Source organism: Azolla caroliniana, unplaced genomic scaffold (genome assembly GCF_043228905.1).
Source record: "Azolla caroliniana isolate FFs.n. ecotype wild unplaced genomic scaffold, voAzoCaro1.0.p SCAF_14, whole genome shotgun sequence".
NCBI classification, from domain to species: domain Eukaryota; kingdom Viridiplantae; phylum Streptophyta; class Polypodiopsida; order Salviniales; family Salviniaceae; genus Azolla; species Azolla caroliniana.
Window position 1 is genome coordinate 15,801,785 of NW_028230449.1, and position 23,572 is coordinate 15,825,356.

The window sequence follows — 23,572 nt, forward strand, 5'->3', positions numbered from 1 at the left end:
AAAGGGTGAAGTGGGCTTTATATACGAGTCCTCAAGGAACTACCACATTAAATGTGGTTGGTGGAGTCTAGTCATAGACATTCACTCGAGTACGATTCTATCATAAGAATATCCAATCTTCTTTGACAACTAAATAGAAAGTGACAAGCTAGTTCCTCATGTAACTAGATGTTCTCACACACCACGTTTTCTCCATAAGCACAAGTTCATACAAGTTGAGCTTCATTCTCAACAATGTCAACACATGAAACCGTTGTACATGTGTGAGCAAGAGAAGAATCAAAGAAAAAACCTAAATATAAAATATATACCCAGGAGGGGAATGACAACTTATGCACAAAAGAGAAAATCAAATTGATTAACTAAAAATATTCAAGAGAACACACCATGGGCGAAGAGGGCTTTATATCAAGTCTCTCAAGGAACTACCACATTAAATGTGGTTGGTGGAGTCTAGTCATATACATCCACTCGTGTATGATCCTATCATAAGAATATCCAATATTTGTTGACAACTAACTAGAAGTCACAAATCTAGTTCCTCATGTAACTAGATAGTTCATACAAATTACAATAATACGTTTTTATACATCACACTTTTCTTCATAAGCACATGTTCATACAAGTTGAGCTTCAAATTTCAAATAGGATGTGCCTTTTCTAGAAAGTTATTGAGCGAGATACCAAGAACAAGCATCTTAGATGCCAACTTACTAAAGCCAATTGGGTTGTTATAGTGCAGTTGTGGGTGTTGTTAACTTGGAAATTTACCAAGCAATTGATTCAATGACTTCGCCATCACTTCAATCGCCTAAATTTGAATGGTAACGTTAAAGCATTTGAGCATGTAAAGCTTTGAAGCTTCTCTTTTCACTAAGATTTCAACCAATAACTATTTCATTGCCGATGACCTAAATAAACATAACACCTCATATATTCTTGTAATCAGAGATAGGTTTGTCTTCTTTAATTGCTGCTGAGCACAATCTGCTTGTTAAGTAGCCCTCATCTGAATTAAGCCAAGTAAAAAAACATCTTACAGATAAATTCCTAAGCATTCCATGTCATGAAACGAATATTATACATAGCGGTATTTTGTAATGCCAACAATTGATCCAAATCGTCCGATTTGAAATATTCAATTAGCAATCTCAATTATACTAAAGATCAATATTCAAATCACAACACATGTATGCCTGCATTTCCAATAACAATTGCTCAAAGTCATTCTGCACCAAACACAAGTTTGCCAAATCAATATGAGTTAACCCTTGTAGCAAACATTAGCAGATATTTACTTCATAAGCGTAGATAATGCCAACACATGCTTACGTCATAGGCCTAGATAATGAAAGGCACATAGAGGTTCTCATTTTCATGTGAAATTTATATCCAAAACTGTTGTGTTTTGATTTCCATTGATTTATAAAAACCATCACAAATAAATCTGACAAACCAGTTCCCAACTTCTGTCCAAACAACATCAAATGATTTTCATGTGTTGCCAAGGCCACTCATAGAATATCTTGAGCTTTCAAAGCCAGGTGGATTTTCCAACAAAACCTTCATAGACCACTTTACCGAAAATATTTAGGCAGACTTCTTGGAAGTTGGATTTGATTTTATGATAGGAGAATCAGAAGGTCCCCACCAGAGGCCCCCCAGAAGAATCAAGTGAGATGTCAAAAGCACAAACGATGAAATGCTATTTGATGGATATATGTTCCAGCATACCTCAATACATCCAAATATGATTATCCTGCATCAAAAGCAAGCAATTTGATTAGTGTTTTCTGTCTATATAAAAAACAATATTGCTACATAAAGTTCATTGATACTTGGAATCTGCTGGCCACAGTACAACTAACACTATGCGTCGTATCCAATTTGATACTAGAATAGAAAACCCTAAATAGGAGTAGAGTGTTCCTGCAGTACTAAAACCCACTTCTACTGCCATCATGTAGAGTCACATTGAAATACGAGCAAAACGTCTGACACCCCTGAAACTTTTCCCACTAATTTCCAACCCTCACAGTAGATGAGTGCAAGGTACTAAGCTCCAACTCTTTGAAATTGTCACACTGCTGTTGAGATCCTTTGTATCAGGTTTTAATGTAATCCAATGAAGGGAAATTCTCACCAAATAAAGAAGTTTAATCCTGAAAATTCTGAAAATATAAACAGTGATACTGATAAGTATGAAGTGGCTCTATTAACTGTGTTGCGTTTAAGCTCAACGAACGTCAACATCATTTCAACAGCAGCTTTTCTGCACCTCATGCTTGCATCCCACACGTTCTCAGTGAATGGAGTATCTTCCATTCAAATGAGCAAATGCCACATTCTACTAAAGAAATCAATTCTATCCATAGAAACAATGGAGTAATAAAATGGATTTCAGGTCAACATGTTCCAAAGGGTATTCAAGAATCTTTTCAGGTCAGGGAACAAGATAATATACTTTGTGGAATTTAGGCCTGGGTAGTAGAAGTTTCTGACAGTATAAAACAATAATAATCCATGACATATCTCACCTTAAATATGTTGGAAGACATGATCTCCAAAGAAGGTAAGGCAACGAATAAAAATACCTGAAAAATTTTCAATTCATGTTAAAAGCCAATATACTAGGTGACAAGTTATCCACCTATTTTTTATATGTTTTGTTACCATGAGTAGAATTGATAATGGAGGGAACGTGCACATAGTATGCCTATGAAATTTCCAGTAAAAAGAACAGTGGTTATATCTGAAAATCAACAAAAACATCCATGAGGAATAAGCATGCAGTGTAAGTCACTAAATATTCTGATATTCCATCACATGAAAGTAGCCTTACATGTTGGATCTAGAAGCTTTTCAGTCTTATTAATTCTTGACGAACCATTGCCTAATAATTGCTTCAGTCTGGCCATTAAGTTCAAAGCTGGAAACAACCCTCCTTTTTGTCTGAAGAGCAAGAAAAGAGTTTAGAACTCTGATATTTTAGTATTTTAATTTGTTTACGTTCAGAATTGTCCATAACTGAGGTTTGGGTAAACTATAAAATAAAAGAGGAAAGAGCCAATAAAGAAAAAAAATGGCTAGTTCATAAATGAAAAGAGGAAAGAGTTTAGAACTAGGATATTTTAGTATTTTAATTTCTTTACGTTCAGAATTGTCCATAACTAAGGTTTGGGTAAACTATAAAATAAAAGAGGAAAGAGCCATCTATATATTTACAAGCTGTGCAGAAGTAACAGATAAATAAATAATCATGTTAAGAGGTGCATACACAGTGAAGCATCATAGAAATAATCATTATACATATGCCTCGAGGAACCTACACATTCAATGATACTAGTGTGTGCTCATGAGTTGTCCACGATAGTTACTAGCATTATTAGAGAGAAACAAGGATCCCCACTTTCACCCACTCTCTATGGATCTAATGCTATGAGATAATGAAATAGAGAGATTGGGTAGCTTAGCATCATGCCTAGCGTAGATAGCCATCCTGGTATTAATATATGAAAATGATATTGTGCTGAATTCTGACTCTCTGGAGAAACTACAAAGACATCTAGATGCTTTAAGTCATTTTGTCGGGGTAAAGATTATTCAGTAAATCTTTCATAAAACCAAAGTGATAAACCCTGTGCTTGGAATTTTCATAGATATGCAGCTTTGTAACCTCTGAAAGACAGTTGAAAACATAATTATTACTGGAAGAGGAGAAACTGTCATACATGCAATCCTAAGATACTGAGAAGAAACTTTCACAATACTTAGATTCCCCCTACAGGGGAGTCTTCCTGTGCTCAGCTTTCTCATCGATAAGCAACCTTGGAACCTTCGAAAAACAGTTCGAAGAACTCTCATAAGATTGCCTGTGATAGTTTGAAGAACTATAGATAAATTTGTGGTGGTTCAATACAGACATCATACTTTACTCTTCCATACAGCATGGGAACTTGGGGAACAATCCTTCATAGAGCACATAGCTAGAGAGATGTGGAGATGGCTTTAGTCTCGATGAGTGCCTGTATAATAATGCACAAAACATCAGTCTCCCATTACCTAGTCCTGGAAAGGATGAGAGAAGACCTAATGTGAACCACATGCCACTTAGGTAAATAGAGTGTTGTAGCTGTTTCCAGAGTGACTCCTTAGAGCCTGTTCTATTGTCTGTTGCGCTTTAGGGGAGGAGCTCTGTGGAGCTCTGGCAATGATAAGTTAGTGATGGTCCTCTATCTGGCTAGTTTGACTTGTCTCCTGTCCCCTGGAGGCTGTATTCCATTGCTTCTCAAGAGTTTCTCCCCGTAACTTCGAAGCCCAAGCAAGTAGAATTCCAGGCATCTCTGGTCCTCCGCATCTGCAACTTTTTGTAAGAGTCCAGGGTCTTCTCACAGAATATAGAATGCTGACATACAAGTTCTCCTTTGTTTCCAACCATAGGGAGCGGCAGAGGTACTCACTTGTTTCAGGCATTTATTCACAGTTAGAGGGCCGATGTGTGGATCTGTACAATTATACTACATATGCTATGTGAGATACTGGAATCAATGTAGTTGGGAAGGTTGACAAACCCACTGAAGATATGTATAGGAATTTATTCGTGTGATATTTCATCCTTGTACCCAAGTATCGAACTTCCATTTGTGTGACATGCCCACCTCAAAACTCATGCTCTTTTTCCCCATTAAAGCAGAATTTAAAAGTGAAATGTTGATGCTCTCATTGTGAGGTTTCTCATAGTGATTTTTATCCATCATGTATCAACTACTACACATTACTCAGCTCTAGCGTTCTTGTTACTATTTTCTTGATCCTTTTTATTGACATTGGTATCATGCTTTTGGTGATGCTTGTAAGTCTGGCCACTAACTTTGTTGCAGAGTCCTGATTACTTCAAATTCATACAGAACACTGAAATTTATCTACAATACAGTGATCAGATTCCCATTGTGAGGCCTCTCATAGTGATTTTTATCCATCACCCTGTACCAACTACAACTTTCTTTAGCCTTTTTACTGAAAATGGTATCATATATTTGACGATGCTTGCAAGTTTAGCCTCATCGTTCATTTTTCCCTCATGCTTAAGTTAATTAGCATTACAATTCAGTTTATTTCTTTTCTTACCCCAATTTCCACTAGGACCAGTAGCGAAGCTATGGGGAACCATTTCAACCAGGTGTAAAATTTCTCTACAGAAATCACAGTAATTTATTTAAAGTTCATAAAGCTACACAGAAATTGAAGAAATCATAGAAAGATTCACGAAGCTCAAATGCACATTTTCTTTTCTTTCTATTTTGGTTCTGCTCACTTTGGAGCCAAAACAAATGTGACTTCTTTAATCTTCATCATAGCATAGACGTAAAGCTGCATGATTAGATTTTTTATTCAACATTTCACACAAGACATTTCAATCAACAGCCACTGCAGATGACACAACATAATGTTTAACAGGAAATTGAGTGTGTTTCCTTTAGTTCATCTGTCAAGAAAGTCAAGACTTAAATGCAAATAAAAAATATGCAAATCATTTTATAAAAAATGGCAAATTAATGAACGAATACCCACTTGGTCCACTTGAATTGTGCAAAGAGGAAAAGCAAAGTCAAATGGATGAACAATAATGTCATAGCAAATTTTTTTGAAACGAATAACTCCTCCGGAATAAATTTAAAATTCACTGACCTGCAAGACAAGAAGGCCTCCATTAGAATTTGACCTTCATTTTTTAGTCAAAACACGTCATAACTTTAAAGATCATATTAAAGTTTCTAGACAAGGACAGCAAGAAAGACATTTCAAAGTCCCTGCAATTCAGAATTTCTGGAAACTCTGAATTTCAAAACAAAACCAGATTTTCTAAGTTGCTATATTGAGAGAGAAAGAGGTGATTGTCAAACTGAAAAGTAGATAATAGAGAGCAATTGATATAATCAATGGTAAACATAGAATATCAAATGTAACCGTAAGAAGTCATATCAAGTACATTTGATGAAAACTTCATTATATGCCAAATTATTGACCATGAGGAAATGGACACAATCTAGAACCCTTTGGAATAAATAACGTCTAAAACATATCCAATAAAGTACAGTTGGAGAAAGTCGCTCTATACAAGCACACAATCAAGTTTACAAGCAGATTCACGATGAACAAGCACCCTCAGGATAAAGCTTCATATCACATTATAGACTGATATTTCCATGCAAACCAAACTTACGCTTCTCAAGATGTGCTTATGTACACTTAAGTGCGACAAATGCAATTCAAACATGCAGAAAGTTTTCATGACACCAACCTGGAGCATTGCTTCTGTATGACGTACCTTCACATTTTAGATCTCCTCGATGTTCCAACAGAACTCATCTGAAGCCCATATCATGGGTGGATTAAACAAAAAGCAAATTGATACTTCAACAAAATTTTTAAAAATTGACATTTTCCGAATAGTGATGACTCATAGCTGGCTCTATCATGTGTTGTGATTTTTTAGATCAATAACAATTGGACTTGTTTTCTATCTTTGTTACAAATAAAATTCTTCTGAGGAGCAGTGATCTTCAGAGTCTTGAGGAAGTATGTTGATCAAAGCCATAAAGAATAGTTGGTGTCTACCACTGACCTCTGTGTAGACCAAACTATTTAATAGCAATACATCACTTGTTCTAGGCAACTCCAACAATGCTTTGTATGACACTAGCATCCATGAAAATAATTGACGCTCTAAAATTTCCATTAAAAATTTTGTTACAATAGTAAATTACTGATATATTGATTTCTCTTCTGAGTTTTCATGCTTCACTCTGGTTTGCTTCAAATAATTCATTTTCAGACATTGAACTTCCCGTGAAAGTGTGGCCAATGAATTTTAGATAGAATTAGGCTAAATTACATTTTCCAGCTTTACTCCGTCCCTCAAAGCACGTCATGTACTTGTCAAATTGTTGATGGTCTCCTCTTCCATACATTCGAAGATAATATAAATCACAAAGCCAGGTTATGTTTTCTAGAACATCATGTTGATTTCATGTTCTCAGAGTTCAGTAGAAAATATATTTTTTTTACTTTACAATAATATATTAGTTAACCTGTTGCTATGCTTTGTTGAATAGCGCACGTGACATATGATATAATGAAGGTGTAAGAAAAAATATGGGTCTTCATTAGCATACCATAATTAATATCCACATTCATGATGATAATAATTATCAATAAAAATAAATGCGTCTTATCTTCAGCAATGTAATCAAATGGTCATGCAAGATAAGGCATGCAATACTATAGGTATATATAGTTGCTAAGAATTACAAGCTCGACTTTAGTTCCCCAGGAAAGTTTTCAATAAATACCCACTTACTTTAGGTTTAGCAATTGTTTGCAACTTCTCTTAAAAAACTCAATAAATGAGCTCCAAAGCTAGGATGCTTGTACTTAATTAAAGATAAGGCACCAGAAACTCAAATCTTCTTCATTGCCAATGAAGACTTCATGCTCTTCATTGCCAATGAAGACTTCATGTTATATGGTTTTGCTTGAATAATTAATAATTTGTAAATTTCTTTATATGATGTTATAGATATTATTCAATATTTGTGTACATGCCATATTAATTAATCTTCGAGTATCGTCTTCATTATTTATAAAATACAATAATTTGAAGTGATCTGCTAATCTTGGTTTGCCTTTCCAAGTCGTTCTTTTTTCAAATGAGGTTAGGCTATATCTTTTTCTCATGTACAGTTTTGTTGTGACTCTTGGTTGGAGAAGGCCACAGTTGGTTTTCTTCACCATCAGCAAGATCATCAACATCAAGATGAGATCACATTGATCCGGTTGTTGCATAGCCAGTGGAAGGGTGAGGTTCAGATAGCAAGGGCAGGTCGAAAGGTTGCAGCGACATCAATCCCTTTCTTTAATTTATTTTCTTTTCTTCTCTTTTATTTTCTTGTTGGGTCACACTGCAATTGTCTAGCTTCTGCTACCAACTCCCCCATTAGACCATCTGACTTTACCATAGCAAGGAATAACATATGTGATACTGATCAGATACCTGATATTTCATGCTGATTTCAATCTTGATTTCTCATGTTACCTTAATGGAAATGCTTGTGTAAAGCTTCTGGTTGGGGGTTCAATTAAATGCTTATATTTTTACTGCTTGATGTAAAACTTCTTGGAAATCTCCAAATCTTCTTTCATGTTCTATAAATTTACAACCTCCTCGGATTTTCTAGAAAATTCTAGCTATCAAAGTATAAAAAGGAGCCTTGAGCTACAACCTCCTCAGCCTTGCCAACACTCCCATGCAACACAAGAGAGTTTTGTATGTGTCTTGTTCTTATTCTTCTGGTCATTGAGTTCCCATTCCATCTCGTTTTATATCATTTCTTATGATCAAGTTCTTATAAATTATCATAAGATCTGTTCCATGGCTGATTATAAAAATAAAGTAACAGTGATTTCTTGCATATGAAGAAGTCTAAAGTTATGATCCACATGGGCACCATAGCATATCTTTGTTTTGACCTGATTTCTTCTATTATGATAGTCTTCTATATCGATGACCACAAAAAATCGTGAATTAATAGATATAATGTTCTCTGGGAGCAAATGAGTGAGGATCTTGAGAGGAGCAAATGAGTGAATAGAGATTAAGCTGCATGAAAAGAAATAGACCAAATATGGCATTGTTATCTAGAGTATATGTACTAGGGAAATGTCATTTCCCACAGCATTGAACTGGTGAATATTCTGTGTCACTTCCCAACAAGGAAAAACAACATTGATTCTGACAGAAAGTATATAATGCTCCAGCTACATAGAAATTAAAATTCTTTGAAAGGCACAGTATCTCAGCTAGTTTGCAGTCAATATTTTCATTGCAACTATTTCATACATGCTCCATTAAATTTCATATTAACACCAACAACACAAACAGGACAAAATCCTTTGCAACGAGATAGTGGTTCTCGTAATGTGTTATCTATATTGCCATCCTCCCTTCATAAATGTGCCAGTAACTGTCTTATAAACTGGTATTCCAAACTTCTTCTCAAATATTACTATATGCTGATGATATTGTGCTGATTTCTGACTCGCCGGAGGGACTTCAAAGACATCTAAATGCCTTAAAAACTATTTTGTACAGACAAAGGTTTGTCAATCAACATGAATAAAACTAAAGTGATGGTGTTTAACACCACCCAAGCATGGGTAACAAGATCAGAACCAGAATTCTTCTTGGGAGAGGACAAGGTGGAATACACACGCTCCTACACATACCTAGGAGTAACATTTATAGGACCTAGGTTCTCCTTACAGGAGGCCGCTTGTGCCCGACTTTCTCGTGCATATGCAGCCCTTGGTGCTCTCGAGAGACAATGTACACATTTGCAGTTCCAAGAGCCACAGACTAAGCTATGGTTATTTGATACACTTGTCACACCAACTCTTCTCTATGGAATAGAGACATGGGGACCGAGTCTTAACAAGGCAAATCATTGGAAAGATTTAGAGAGACCTTTAGTGTCAATGATTGCTCGCATGATAAGGAGCAAAGCATCGGTGCCCCACAATATAATCCGGGCAGAGATGGGATCAGCACCTATAATAACCGAGGCGTTGTTCCGATCAGTGACATTTATCCAACGTCTTTGGGAGCTCCCTAAACGAAGGTACCCAAGGTTGGCACTTATGTCATCAAAACAACTGGCTGAAAATGGAGACACTCATTGTTGGTATGCTAAAATGCAGCAATGGTTCGAGTCACATGGCATGAGTATAAATGCACTACCCCCGTTCCAATATAGCTTGGACTGTCCCCATCTAAATATGACCAAAGTGGAAAAGAATAGAGTGATCCGCACTGATATTATTAACTTGGAAAACAAGATAACATGGATCAGCCCCAAAATACCACTTGGTACAAAGATGGCCCACTATAAGACACACTTCTTACGTGCATCGGAGGATGGATTTGTCATCAGGCCACCTTATATGGACATACATCTATCCTATGTGTTGCGTAGTGTGATAGGGCAGATGCGAACTTCATCACATCAGCTACAGATTGAGGTAGGCAGATATACACGACTACCTCTAGAAGAGAGAATTTGCCAATTGTGTCCTCAAGGAGTGGAATCTGAAGAACACTATGTTTGTCATTGTAGTGTCTTTTATGAAATCAGAGGGAGATACCATTGCCTCTTTAAACAAGGCTTTGGTCCACTACGCAAGGTAATGGAATATGAGGACCAACGATGCCTAGGACTTTTCTTGCTAGAGCTCAAGAGACATCGGGAAAAGTTGTTGAAGAATACAGCCACACAAGCTCATCCACAAAGAACAATCACAACTTTCTTTAGCCCCATCACTCCTAATGCTAGAAGTCAACCCCGGGATACACAAATGGGCTTCAGACCAGGACATAACAAAGGGATTACAATTGATCGGGCAATGGCAATTTGCCGTGCACGTCGGCCTGGGCCTCAGCCCCATGGACCACGACCTCGACACCCTTGTCATCGACAGATAAAAGCCATTATCTCTCGCCATCGTAGGTGCTTCCCTTGCTTCGGAGACATTTCCATTTTGGATTGACCTATGCTAGAGATCTTTCGAAGAAAAAAGCTACAATATACCTAATTTGAGGATCTCACATGTGCCAAAAACCAAATTCCCTCATTAATTTTCCTTTCATGTTATTTACTTTTATATTTACTGTGTAATATTTATTTTATTTTGATTTTTTCTCAAGACGAGACAACACTTAAGATGTAATCTCTTATTTGGTCTTATAGGCCATTTTGGCCTCTTAAAAGACGTTAATATATCTTTCTTTCTTTCTTTCTTTCTTTATCTAACCAAGGATAGTAATGTAATTAACGTCTCTTCTTCTCCCCTATGCCTAAACTAGTTGCACATACTAAATCTAATCCATCAAATGCAATCAACTCACCAGGTATACAAGAAAACACGGCCAAGATCAAAAGCTTTTGAAATGTATTGCAGAGGATACGTCCACAAAAATGGCATTCCAAGAGAAATCTGCAAAATGATCAGAAATCTTCCATGAGCAATATCTAAAACTATGAGCTCCTTTAGATACATTGGGGACTTATAAATTACATGAGAAATATCAAACCTCAATTTATCAATTAATAGTATGATCAGTATACATCAAGAAATTAAAAACGTGGTCTATGAACAATAATAAAAAGACACTCATAGGACTGAAATCAATCTTCGCAGCAGGTGGCTTAAAGTTGTGATCAAAGCAGGTGAGGTCAATGGGTTTAAGCATGAGGTAGCTAAGGTGAACTCGGGAGAAGAATACTGTCAGAATCAGCACCAGCGTGGATATCCTTGTCAAACTCAAAAAGTGCAGACATATACGCCAAGTGTTACAATCATCACCAAGGGTAAACCAGTGGATGTTACCTCCCCATGTTACCTTTTTCAGCCTAAAAATTCATGATTTATCTAGGTGTCTCAACCAAACAAGCAATTTGATTTCCCTACTTTATCCAATGATTTGGGAAACAGTACAGTTTCTTTCAAAAAATAACTTAGTTATTGAATGGGTTTCCCACTCCTCCCTACATAGTGCAGCCTCTCTCTTGCAAACTTCTGATTCCTCATCTATGATGGTTGGAATTGATCCATTTAGTTTCAGCTTTTTATCTCTGGTCCCTAGAGCAATCATACCAAGTTTGTACTCTGGAATCTGGATGATGTTTAAATATGTTAGAACTTACATGTTTAATTACATATTATGTCATAATTTAATACATGGATAAATATGTTTCACATTCTACAATTTTATCCCATGTTTTCCTTGGAGGGATTCTGTTTCTGACCATACCCATTTCCCAACCATGCCCTACAGATTTCCTGAACCCACAATCTTTATATACATTATGAAGTGTCACCTTTACCATTATAGGTATCATCTACCAACATCATGTTACAAAAGTCTACAATCATAACACTGCAGGATTAGTTTGGCACAAGTACTAATTCTGTATTTCAAGATATAAGAACCATGCCCTTTCCTCCATTTATCCCGTGTACATTTAACACATCCAGCCTTTTCACAGAGGAACCTACAAATGCTAGCTCAAGCATCCATTAAAATAAAGGGAAAAGTACAAGGATACCCCTGGAAGTTCCAAATTTACCAAACTACCCCTATGTCCAAAAAATTACACTTTATAAAGTAATTATACACTCAAATCTACAAGCCCTATTTGCCAAGGATGGAAGAAATGGACCTGAACTAGCCCTATTTACCAAAGATTTGAGTGTATAATTACTTTATAAAGTGTAATTTTTTGGACATAGGGGTAGTTTGGTAAATTTAGAACTTCCAGGGGCATTCTGATAAATAGACAAACTTCCAGGGGTATCCTGGTACTTTTCCCTAAAATAAACTCATGCTACCTCAATTGTTTGTATGGAAGTCTGCTTAGCAGTGAAACACATCTCCAAAGATATGCTTAGTTGTGCAATACACATCTCCAATGAATTTGGCAATCTATTAACACTCAAGTAAACATTTCTGGAAATTAGCTGTATCACAGCATTCTAAGTTTGTTGTGAGTTGCCTGAACTCTAGGATTTTTTAAGAGCCTCATACATATTACCCCATACATTATCTATTTTGAGAGCATCCTCCAATATCACATTCCAACAATGATCTCTCAGGCACAGTATAATGCAAACTCCCCAAGTCCATCCAAAGTTTCAGAAATCCCCATCCATAATAACATGATTTAGGTAAATAGACGAGGTCATATGTCGGATGCCGGAATGTTTTCTCGATAGCACTGCTTACTATTACAATACAAACATCAACCCTGAATGTTGGATTTAATATAATGCAAGAAGGCTTCTTGATCGTATTCAACATTATCCCATTCTTAATATAAGTATTAACTTTCTTAGAGCCCTGACACTCCTTTAAACTTGATAATGCAAGCTCAGTATGGAAATTGCATCACAGCATCAAAATCTGTCAAATATAAAGGCATGTAAGGTATGTGAGGAAGGGCTAGTAGAGGATGAGTATCACTTGCTTTTTACATGCACCGCATATAGTGAATTCGTGAAAGCTACAATGACGATTAAGAGGGGGTGATGACTTGAGTGTCACACTAAAGAGAATGTCAAGAAGGTTGAGCTCATATGTGTATGCCTTATTCATACATCAAGACTTTGTGTTTCAAAGTATGAATCTCCCTTCTTGGGAAGGATACATACATCAAGAAAACTTGTGTACTTAGGTTCCATGGGTCAATATTGGCCTCTCTATGGACGCTAAAAAATATCTAATATAATCTACTATTTCTTATGTGCAACTTTGGAAACCTCATCAGATCTTATTTTAAATTTATTCAATAAAAATTAATGTAACATTCATCACTTATAAAATAGTCCTAATTCTGGAATAGAGATCCCAGAAATATAATCTCAGTATTTTGCCAACTTTCAATAAATTGCCTGCATCTATGGCAGACCAAACTGCAATACCTAAATCATTCAGAATTTAAAATTGATTTCTAATTCACTCTGTAATAAACAATCAGTTATTGATTTGCCTGAAGGGATGCAGCAAGTGAGAGTGTCAGCACTGTGTCCCCTAGGCTCAGTTCCTGTGTGACAAAGATATTAAAGAGATTATAATCTTTTCGTGAGTAATGTTGCAAAATTGTTTGAAATGATCAAAAGACTACAATGATAATTTGTTGCTATATGTTACAATAAGTGCACATTCATCACAGCCCAGAAGCATACCTCCAGTAACAATAACAGCAAAGATGGTGCATATAGAAGTACATTCATCTTGACAGATACTGCAAAACTGCATAAAAAGCCAACATGAATTCATTGCAACAATGACTTATCAAACATTTGCATCCCAAGAAGCCAAAGGATCATTTGAAATTACCTAAAAATCACTATTCCAACCTTCCATTTATGATTCTGGAAAAAAATTATCGCCAGATGTGCCAACATTGTAGCAATGCAGTCATTGAACAATCTAAGCACAAAAATAGAATGCATTCTTTTTGAAAGGCAGAGCAAAGGAAGACCCCACCATGGCAGCTGTAAAACCAAATTTAGTGTTAAATCAAGAAAAACATATCCTTATTATTCTGGAATTAAAATACAATAGCAACATGCTTCTTTATGAAGTAAATTGCATCCAAGGAGTCAAAGATTCAAATTTTTGACAGATGCCAGTATGTGAAAATGCTCAAAGAAGTCAGGCCCCCCCATTGCTCTTATTGGTAGCCCAAGCACATTTGTTATAGAAACGATCTTTTATTTTCATCCAGCACATTGATATGAGAGAATAATAGTTTCTGGCATGACTATTGCCATATAAGTGTTGCAAATATGGAAACACAACAAAATTGTGGCACAAGATATGGAAACAAACAAAAAACACAGAAAAACAATGCAAGCGATCTAACTTCTCTAGTAATTGGTCTCTTGTCTAGGTAATTTCTCTCGTAATTGACCTCCTATCTAGGAGACATCTCCATGTCAAAAATCTCAAACGGTAGGTGCTAGCATAATGCAAAATACATGGTTGATGAGAATGCATTGCAAGATCGATCCATAATATGATGAGAGGTATGGAACCAAATATACCAAGCAATTTAGTCTCCCCATGGTCTTATTACAGGTAGGAAGGGCACGATGGGGTTATAGTTTGCTTGCATCCCCATCACATGATTGGAAAATCAAGACAAAAACACATTGATTGTTAAACCTATCCAACCATGAAATGCACACAATAATTAGTTACGAACATTAGAGGGAGGATATTTTAGTGTTATTGTTTGATTAGATTCAGATTAGATCATTATAAAATCACGTAAAAGAAAATGCATTGCTCATTGAAGCGGCCACAACAACTAGTTACAAACGTTTTCTCTGTGATAAAATTATATTATTAGTGGGAAGCCTCATATGAGGTATAAACCTACAGTAGAGATTCAGTTTGGAGTACTATTTCTCCAACCATCTTCATTCTTTAGAGAATCGAGTTGTGAAAATATGGCCATGCACCTGGATATCAACTAAAAGTTGAGGGATATTGACAATGCATACATAATATAAAGTTCATTCTTATAAAGACAGCACAAATTTCCACTGTATCTACGTTCACGTTCATATATTGATGGGAAGACGAGATTTATCAGAAGATATTCTAAGTCTCTTGCATTGGTGAAATATCTAGCACAAATATTAAAATATGAAGACAACCTAACAAAAATTGAGCCTCCCCCCCCCCCTCTTTCCCCACTCTTACAGCTAGCTTTGCATTCTTTTTGGGCAGAATGAGTCATATTTGGTATCCTGAGGATGGTAATATATGTTTCTATGTATCTGTAATTTTCCTTCTATCATTTTTAAGAACTTACAGAACCCACAAGTCTAAATCAAAGAACCAGTCAAATATTAGAATATGAAGACAACCTAACAAAAATTGAGCCCCCCCCTTTCCCCGCTCTTACAGCTAGCTTTGCATTCGTTTTGGGCAGAATGAGTCGTATTTGGTATCCTGAGGATGGTAATATATGTTTCTATGTATCTGTAATTTTCCTTCTATCATTTTTAAGAACTTACAGAACCCACAAGTCTAAATCAAAGAACCAGTCAAATTATTTGCCTAATTCAAGCATTTTCAAGTGGCTTTTTGAATATAACTTATAAAACTCACCACTTTAGTTTGATAATAGAGTACCATGACGATGCCCAAATTCAACATGTAGAGAAAAAAAAATATAACCTGAAAAATATGGCAAAAGAAATTAGAAAATTCACAACAAAAAATTCTAGAACATGAGAGAGGCTCAACTTATAGCAATACATCACAAGCGCTAATGAAACTATGGACAAATATATGAAATGTGTCATAATTCTATTCATTTGGTACCGTTAGAGGTTCCAATTGGAAGCCCTCTATGGGTGAGAACAGTGTTTCCTACCACAATTATCTTATATGCTATTACAATGCTGAAATCTTCCAGAAAACTGCTAGAAAGGCATTCTATCTGAATGATCCACAATATCACAAGCTTTTCAACCAGTTGTTAACAATTCAATAGTTCCTGTCACAATACCACCAAGACCCAATACATCTCATTTATGGAAAAGATCAGGCAGAAATCAACATTTCACAAATTAGATACTTCTCTTGAGGCATGCAACCTTGATACATTTCCATATTTCTAGCTCTGATACTATCAGACATTCATGTGCAGTAAATTCTATCCATATTAGTGTCGAAGATAACATGCCTGTTAGAAATATGTCAGCAAAAGAACAGATTATGCAAGAGTAAGCTTCCCACCTGTGCCGGAAACACTTCGCCTCCAGTGAGATGTTTGATAGCAGAATAGCAGTAGAGAAATCCTGCAGGGTACACCAAGGGACCAGTATCTCCTTTAAGGTTTGCATAGTTCCTTTCTCCTTCCAAGAATCCATTTACCTGTTGCATCAACAAGTCTTTCTATTAGCACATCATTTACATAAAACAAACACCTACACCTAAAAATATTCATAATACAAGACAAAAACCAACATAGCAAACAAACTTCATCACCTGAATCACTCAAAGTAAAAAACAACAATCAACATACCAAACAAAATTTATCGCCAGAATCACTAAAATACAAAACAACATTTAACATCCAATATTCAGAATTTCCACATTCCACTCCACATTCCACATTCAAGCTTAAACATTTAAATCACATCCAATAACTACATTTCAACAATCAAGATTCAAAATTCAAAACTTATATTTCAAACAACATCAGACATCCAAAATTCAACATTCATTCCCGAATTCTGAAGAAAATAAGTTCACCTGAGACATGTAGGCATCCCAGTCGATCTTCGTGTCTGCAAATGAAGTCCCAAGATGAATCCAAAGAAACATTTATAGGAGATATGGAGTAATGAAACATATAGAAAATACGAAAGGATGCCAAGAAAAGGATGTGATGGACATACATGGAACTTTGTAGACTATGAGAGCTGTAAGGATGGAGTCAGCCAGGAGCAGGGCAGCAATGGGGAGGAGGTCTTTCTGGTTCCAACGACTGCTTGAACCATCATGTGACTGCTTCCTGTGGGGTGAGAAGCTCGATCGCACCATGGCTATTATGCAAAGGCAAGCGAGATCTGTCTGAACAGAGGAGGGGTAGAAGAAAAGAATTATGACTGGCCTCTGTTTTGTATATTCATTTCAAACATTATGCGAATGCACGTATGGTTCATACTATACGTGCATTCGCATTCGAATAGGTTTCATTCGCGTATGGTAAACAGCTTTGAAATATGGTAAATACCATACTTTTGTATTCATTATTTATTATAAGGTAAGGTAAATCTTTTTTAAGGTAAGAAAGATAAGGTAAAAGGTGTTACAAAAAACATACAAACGTTTTTATAACATACTCATTCGCATGCATTCGTATGAAAAAGAACGTTATGCCAATGCATTCCAGTATTTTACTTACTATGGACTATAGACACAAATCACAATTAACTACTCATCGCCCAATCCAACTTTATAATTCTCTCTAAATGTGTGGTCAAATATAGCATTGCAATTAGAACTCCTCATTAGATCTTTGTTCTGTTCTTTCTCAATAGGATTGCAATTAGAACTCCTCCTTAGATCTTTGTTTTCGTTCTTAATATTTGGCCATGCATTGCATTTGCAATTAGAAATCCTCGTCAGATCTTTGTTGTGTTTTTTCTCAATATATCGGCCACACATTGCATTTGCAATTAGAAATCCTCATCAGATCTTTGTTGTGTTTTTTCTCGATATATTTGGCCACACATTGCATTTGCAATTAGAAATCCTTGTTAGATCTTGGTTCTACTCTTTCTATGTATACATTTAAAAGTGGTGCGTTAAGACAATTTTGTATGAGTGAAAGAAGACCAACCCACCCTAGATTTTTCTCTGAGAGAGGACCCTTCAAGATTTCTCAATTTTGTAATATCTAGGATTTAAAATTGTTCTTTCACAAAGCATAGTATCTAATTCCTATCTTATGATGGCATTTATGTCTTTTACATCTTTAAGGCCAACTTTAGTCTCGATGTAAGATTACTATTTGCAAATAATGACAAATATATCTTTTAAACAAAGTTTAACCCTCTTTTTCTGTTTTGCATGTAGAGTAACAATATGCAATGATTAGTTGGGAACAATAAGAATGATTGTACCCAACTAATTCCTAGTCATGATTTTTTGAGTCCCCATATAAACGATACTCTTTCCATCAATGCTTGGGTCTATCAACACACACCTTAGCAAAACGAAGTAGCCGAAAGGAAAATTCGACACATATTGGAGGTGGCAAGAGCAATGATGAACTAGAAAAACCTACCGAAGTTGTACTGGGCAGAAGCGACAAACACAACTATCTACCTCATGAATTAGTGCACAACATCAGGAATGCATGATGTCACACCCCACGGGAAGTTTTCGGAAGAAGCCAGATTTATCCCACATCAGGATATTTGGTTCAATTGCTTATGTACATATTCCCGACAAGAAGCGACAGAAGCTCGATCCTAAATCGGAGAAATGTATCCTCATAGGGTACTCACTCGAACAAAAGGGGTACAAGTGTTATAATAAAAATTTCGAGTGAGTCGGGACGTCATTTTCGACAAGTCGGCATCATGGTATGAACTAGAGTCGACTTCAACTCCGATCCCAGTCGACATGAATTCGTCCGACCAACAGATAGAACACGTTAGTCAACTAAGGCATATAATAGAACAAAACCCAATTACAACTAGGCTCAGTGAGCCACAAGAGCCTCTGAACGACCAAAGCACATCTCGGTTGAGTCCAAAGATGAACAAAGGGAAGGCCAAAATGCCATAGTACGAAGATCCAAATGACAACGAATCAACTCACTCACTCGACAGTGAGTTTGAAGGCCTTGATGATCTTATTATGCTGACGAATGGAGTAAAGAAGGTCATAGCTACCACAAACGAGAAACTTTGTCGCTCCACCCGAGAGAAAAAAACGATCAGGCGATTTAGCTAAAATGACTACATGGCATATCATTATGCCTTTATGATGAACGTGGCAATAGTGTGAGAACCGGAAAATTTTTCCGAGGCAGCCAAGGATCCATAATGGGTCGAAGCCATGAATGAGGAGATCCAGGCATTATGCAAGAACAAGACATAGGATCTCATCCCCACTCACCACACAAGAAAGCGACCAACTATAGGTGGATTTACAAGGTCAAATATAATGCTAACGGTGTTGCGTGACACACATGCCAAACGTCGTGATGTGCATGTCACATGTGCGTGGTCAAGCACTGGGCCTCTATCCGCTAGTGGTTATGGAGGAGATGAATTGGTTATTTAGATCTATTGTCGAGTTGTTCTTTGTTGTTGAAGACGCACCCGACCTAAACTCAGCGGTGTTGTGGATTGATGTGTAGGAGGGGTAATGTGGTGGTGCGCAACGTTTTAGCGGGCAGTGACAATGATCTTCGCTAGTGCTATTTCCTTCTTGACGAGAATTTCAGAGAACAGTGAATGACCACATGAAATGAAATTGTAGTGGCCGAAATGACACACTAATGTGGTTGTGAAAGAGAGATGGATATTCCAATTACGAGTTTGAACCCTTGACTTCGATGTTGAGAAACAAGACACCTCACCAATAAGATAACTAGGTTTTTTTGTAATAAGATCTTGATTCAATACATAGCTTGATCCCCCATTTCTTTCTCTTCCTTTGTTTCTTATATAGATGTCCACATGCATATGATGCATGTGAGGGTGTAAGACATGCATGCAATTAACAATGGGCCTGGTTTCGGCTCAAACCGAACCGAACAGAAAAACCGTGGCTTAAAGGTTTATAGGTTCAAAGATAAATAAACGGTTTGGTTTGGTTTCAAATGTTTACTAATTGGTTTCGGTTCGGTTTTGAATTTATCGGCTTATCGGTTTATCGGCTTATCAATTATTGTTTATGTGGTTCGGTTTAAAGGTTAAAAAATACTTAAACATATTCCCTATAGGCTCTAACTTTCAACTTTTAATTTTAAACTCTTGTTTTAAATTATTAAATTTTATATGTATTATATTGTGGTGTCCCTTGGATGCAAGTGCATGCCTTCATGTTGGGTGTGCATGTGTTCCTTTGTGCCCCTTTTAGCATACCCTTGTTTAGCATGCATGCCTTCATGCTATGGGTGTTCATGTGTTCCGTTGAGCCACCCTTTTAGCATACCCTTGCAACCCAAATGGGTACCTTTGTACGACTATAAATTGAATAGGAAGTAAGAAGCTAAGCAAGCTGGTTTGGATTCCATTTATGTGCATTTCACATAATTGGTGGAGAAGCGGGGTAAAATTTTAGCCACTATCACCTCGTTCATGGCATCCCAATTCCCTCCCGTCGTCGTCGAAGTCGATACCCCTATGCAATCTAAGATCCCGCAACCTCCTGAGCGACCACCCCCCTTCCAAATGGAGCAACTCCTGCAAGTCCTCTCCAACGCCATGCTTCAAATCAGCCACACGAACCAAGTTATGCTCTCCTTCCTCTCCGCTACCAACGATCGGTCTCCAGATCGGCCAAATTCCAAGGTTCGCCCAAAGTCCTTCTCTGGCTTGCCCTCAGAGGATGTCTTAGCATGGTTGGATCACTTTGAGATGATCTCAAATTACCACAAATGGTCTGACGAGCGCAAGGTTTTGGAAGTTCGCACCTTGCTCGAAAATGTCGCTGCCACTTGGTACGTACAACAAACCAGCGAAGTGACAGAGCATTGGGTGATCCTCCGGGATCTCCTCGTGCAAAACTTTGCTCATCAAAATTCGACCCAAATGGCATTGCAACAACTCAAGACGTTGCAACAACAAGTGCACGAACCAATAGGACAATTTGGTGTTCGCCTAAATCAGCTCCTCATCCATGTCGATCCAACCATGCCCGAGCATGTTAAGCTTTTCTTTTTTATGGCCCCGTCTGCACCCTGACATCACTCGTTGTGCCCGGGACCAAGGTCCCACGACCTTCAATGATGCGATCCTCATTGCCCAATGCATCGAAGCTTGTACGTTATCTGACTCCCAACCACGATGGCCCCCTCCACCATCGACCGACTTACGAGCACAATACCAAGGAGTGACCCCCATGGACATTGATGTCCAAAACGTGCAGATGTAGACTCGCCGAAACCTTCCTAATCGCGATGCCCAAGGACGCCCGAAGTGTTTCTACTGCCACAATTATGGACACGTCCGACGTTATTGTCGGAAATTGCAACAACAATCTCACAAGCAGCAAGCCCAGATAACCATGGCTGACGCAACATCGTTGGTTGAGCTTCCGGGGTGCTGATGGAAGAGCCAACCCCCCACGTCCAAGCGTCCGCCTCTTCTAGTTCACAGGTATGCACCGCTCTGGCCACCATTAATCCCTCCACACACATCATCCTATTAGACTCTGGCAGTAGTATCTCTTCAATTAGCACCGCCTTAGTTCACCAATTAGGCCTCCCCACAACCACCGCTCCTTCCATCCAAGTCCTTTTTGGCGATCACCAACATCTATACCACTCTCACACGCAAGTCCACTGCACCGTTACCTTAGGCACTCTCACATTCTCACACCACTTGTATGTCTTGCCCCACCAACTCTTCCCCCTCACCTTAGGTTACGATTGGCTCCTCAAGCGCCGCACTATGATTGATTTCAATGCTCACAAACTGATTGTCCCACAAGCTCCCCCTATCCCCCTCCTACACGATAGCCTCCATGTCCCCCACCTCAGCCAAGTCCAGGTGGCCCTCAATCCCCAGGAGTGGTTAATCTCCGTCCACCAATTATTAGCTCGTTTTCCGTCACTAGCCCCCCAACCCACGCATGTCGCTACTATCTCTTTCCTGGTACAACATGTCATTCGTACCGGGGATGTTGCTCCCATCTGTATGGCTACACGCCGACGTTCCCCCCTCGACCATGATCGCATCAATGCTGCCATCACCGACTACCCCCACCCCACCTCAATAAAAACATTGCAACGTTTTTGGGGCATGATCACCTTTTCCCTTCGCTTCATCCCGAACCTCGCCTTGGTCACTTTCCCCCTCCGTCATCTCCTGAAGAAAGGTGTGTCATTAGTTTGGGATCTTGCTAACAAAGACAACTTTCGTCACCTCAAAACAATGGTCCAGGAATCAAGGTTGCTCGCCCATCCTAACTTTGACCAACCGTTTATGTTGTAGACAGATGCCTCTAACCATGGGTTAGGAGTTGTCCTGCAAACCGATTGCCACAGGCAAGAGAAGGCGGTCTCCTTCATTAGCCGAACTCTCACGCCGGCTGAATGGAACTACTCAACCACTGAGAATGAACTACTTGCAATCGTCTAGTCTTTCCAGCGTCTCCACCCATACCTTCATGGCGGGCAGGTTACGGTTGAGACTGACCACCAGCCCTTACTTTCTCTTATTCATCGACCTCACCCCTCGGGCCGTTTGTTGCAATGGACGTTGGCACTTCAAGATTATCAGTTTACCCTCTCCTATCGAAAAGGTGTAACCAATTTGGTCGTCGATAGTCTCTCTCGCGCCAATTTCCAAGCTGTCCAATTTCTACCCGCGACGTCTGACCTTCCACTGCCACTACCACAACTCGCTACACTTCAACAACACGACCCCGCCATCCTAGAGATAACCCATCAGTTGCGCTCCCTCCAACCATTTCCCTCACAACGACGGTTCATGCTCCGCGATAACTTGGTGTTCTTCATTCAGGCCCATCATGAGCCGTGTCTCTACATCCCTCATGCCCTTCAACAAACATATCTCCAATTTTATCCCGACCACCCATTGTTGGGTCATTTGGGTTTCCACAAGGTTCTTGAAAAATTACATCTCAAGTATTATTGACCCAACATGCGACACTCTGTCTCTACCTACATCAACCAATGTGCTATGTGTCAACACATCAAACCCGCGAGCAAGCCCGCCGAAATGCTCCAACCCATCACCGTCACATCGCCTTTCGAGCTCGTCGGATGGGATTTCATGGGACCTTTTCCCGAAACCCCCTATGGCAACAAGTATATCCTGGTCATAATAGAATACCTCACCAAATGGGCTGAAACTGTTGCCATCCCTGACGTCACTGTGCCAACAATTGCATCCCAACTTTTGCACAAGGTAATTTTCAGCATGGTTGCCCTATCCAACTCTTATCTGATCATGGCCGCCAGTTCCATGGGGATGTCCTCAACGCGGTTGCAACTCAACTAGGTGTCCAGTAGGTGTTTACATCCTCGTACCATCCGCAAACAAACTGTCATGAAGACAACATTTTGGTTATCAAGAATCGAACCCACAACTTCTTGGTCTATGCTTTGAACCCTTAACCATTGTAATAACATATATGTTGTGTGATTATAATAATTATGTTTCTAGTTATTACAAGATATTAGAATATTCTAGAACATTCTAGATTATTCTAGAACATCCTTTAATA

At 38.2% G+C, this 23,572-nt stretch overlaps 1 protein-coding gene and 1 pseudogene across 5 annotated transcripts; one reads left to right on the forward strand and one right to left on the reverse strand.

The window, feature by feature from the left end:
* Positions 1–1,110: 1,110 nt before the first annotated feature.
* On the reverse strand, positions 1,111–17,254 carry LOC147855589 (dol-P-Man:Man(5)GlcNAc(2)-PP-Dol alpha-1,3-mannosyltransferase-like). Of its 5 annotated transcripts, XM_087329963.1 has the most exons (13): positions 17,035–17,254; positions 16,889–16,923; positions 16,370–16,507; positions 15,737–15,805; positions 13,952–14,109; positions 13,798–13,864; positions 13,602–13,655; positions 10,961–11,049; positions 5,572–5,688; positions 2,843–2,952; positions 2,674–2,752; positions 2,538–2,594; positions 1,111–1,759 (listed from the first exon to the last, which is right to left on the reverse strand). In XM_087329963.1, the coding sequence occupies exons 1-13, from the start codon at positions 17,177–17,179 to the stop codon at positions 1,591–1,593; spliced, it is 1,287 nt and encodes a 428-aa protein (XP_087186089.1). In that variant the 5' UTR covers positions 17,180–17,254; the 3' UTR covers positions 1,111–1,590. The 5 variants fall into 5 exon arrangements, with proteins under 5 accessions (XP_087186089.1, XP_087186090.1, XP_087186092.1 ...); XM_087329964.1 differs by lacking the exon at positions 1,111–1,759 and having other exon boundaries at positions 2,534–2,594; XM_087329966.1 differs by lacking the exons at positions 1,111–1,759; positions 2,538–2,594; positions 2,674–2,752; positions 2,843–2,952 and adding exons at positions 4,747–4,983; positions 5,128–5,192.
* Positions 17,255–20,541: 3,287 nt separating this feature from the next.
* LOC147855590 (uncharacterized) lies at positions 20,542–21,427 on the forward strand (annotated as a pseudogene).
* The last annotated feature ends 2,145 nt before the right edge of the window (positions 21,428–23,572 follow it).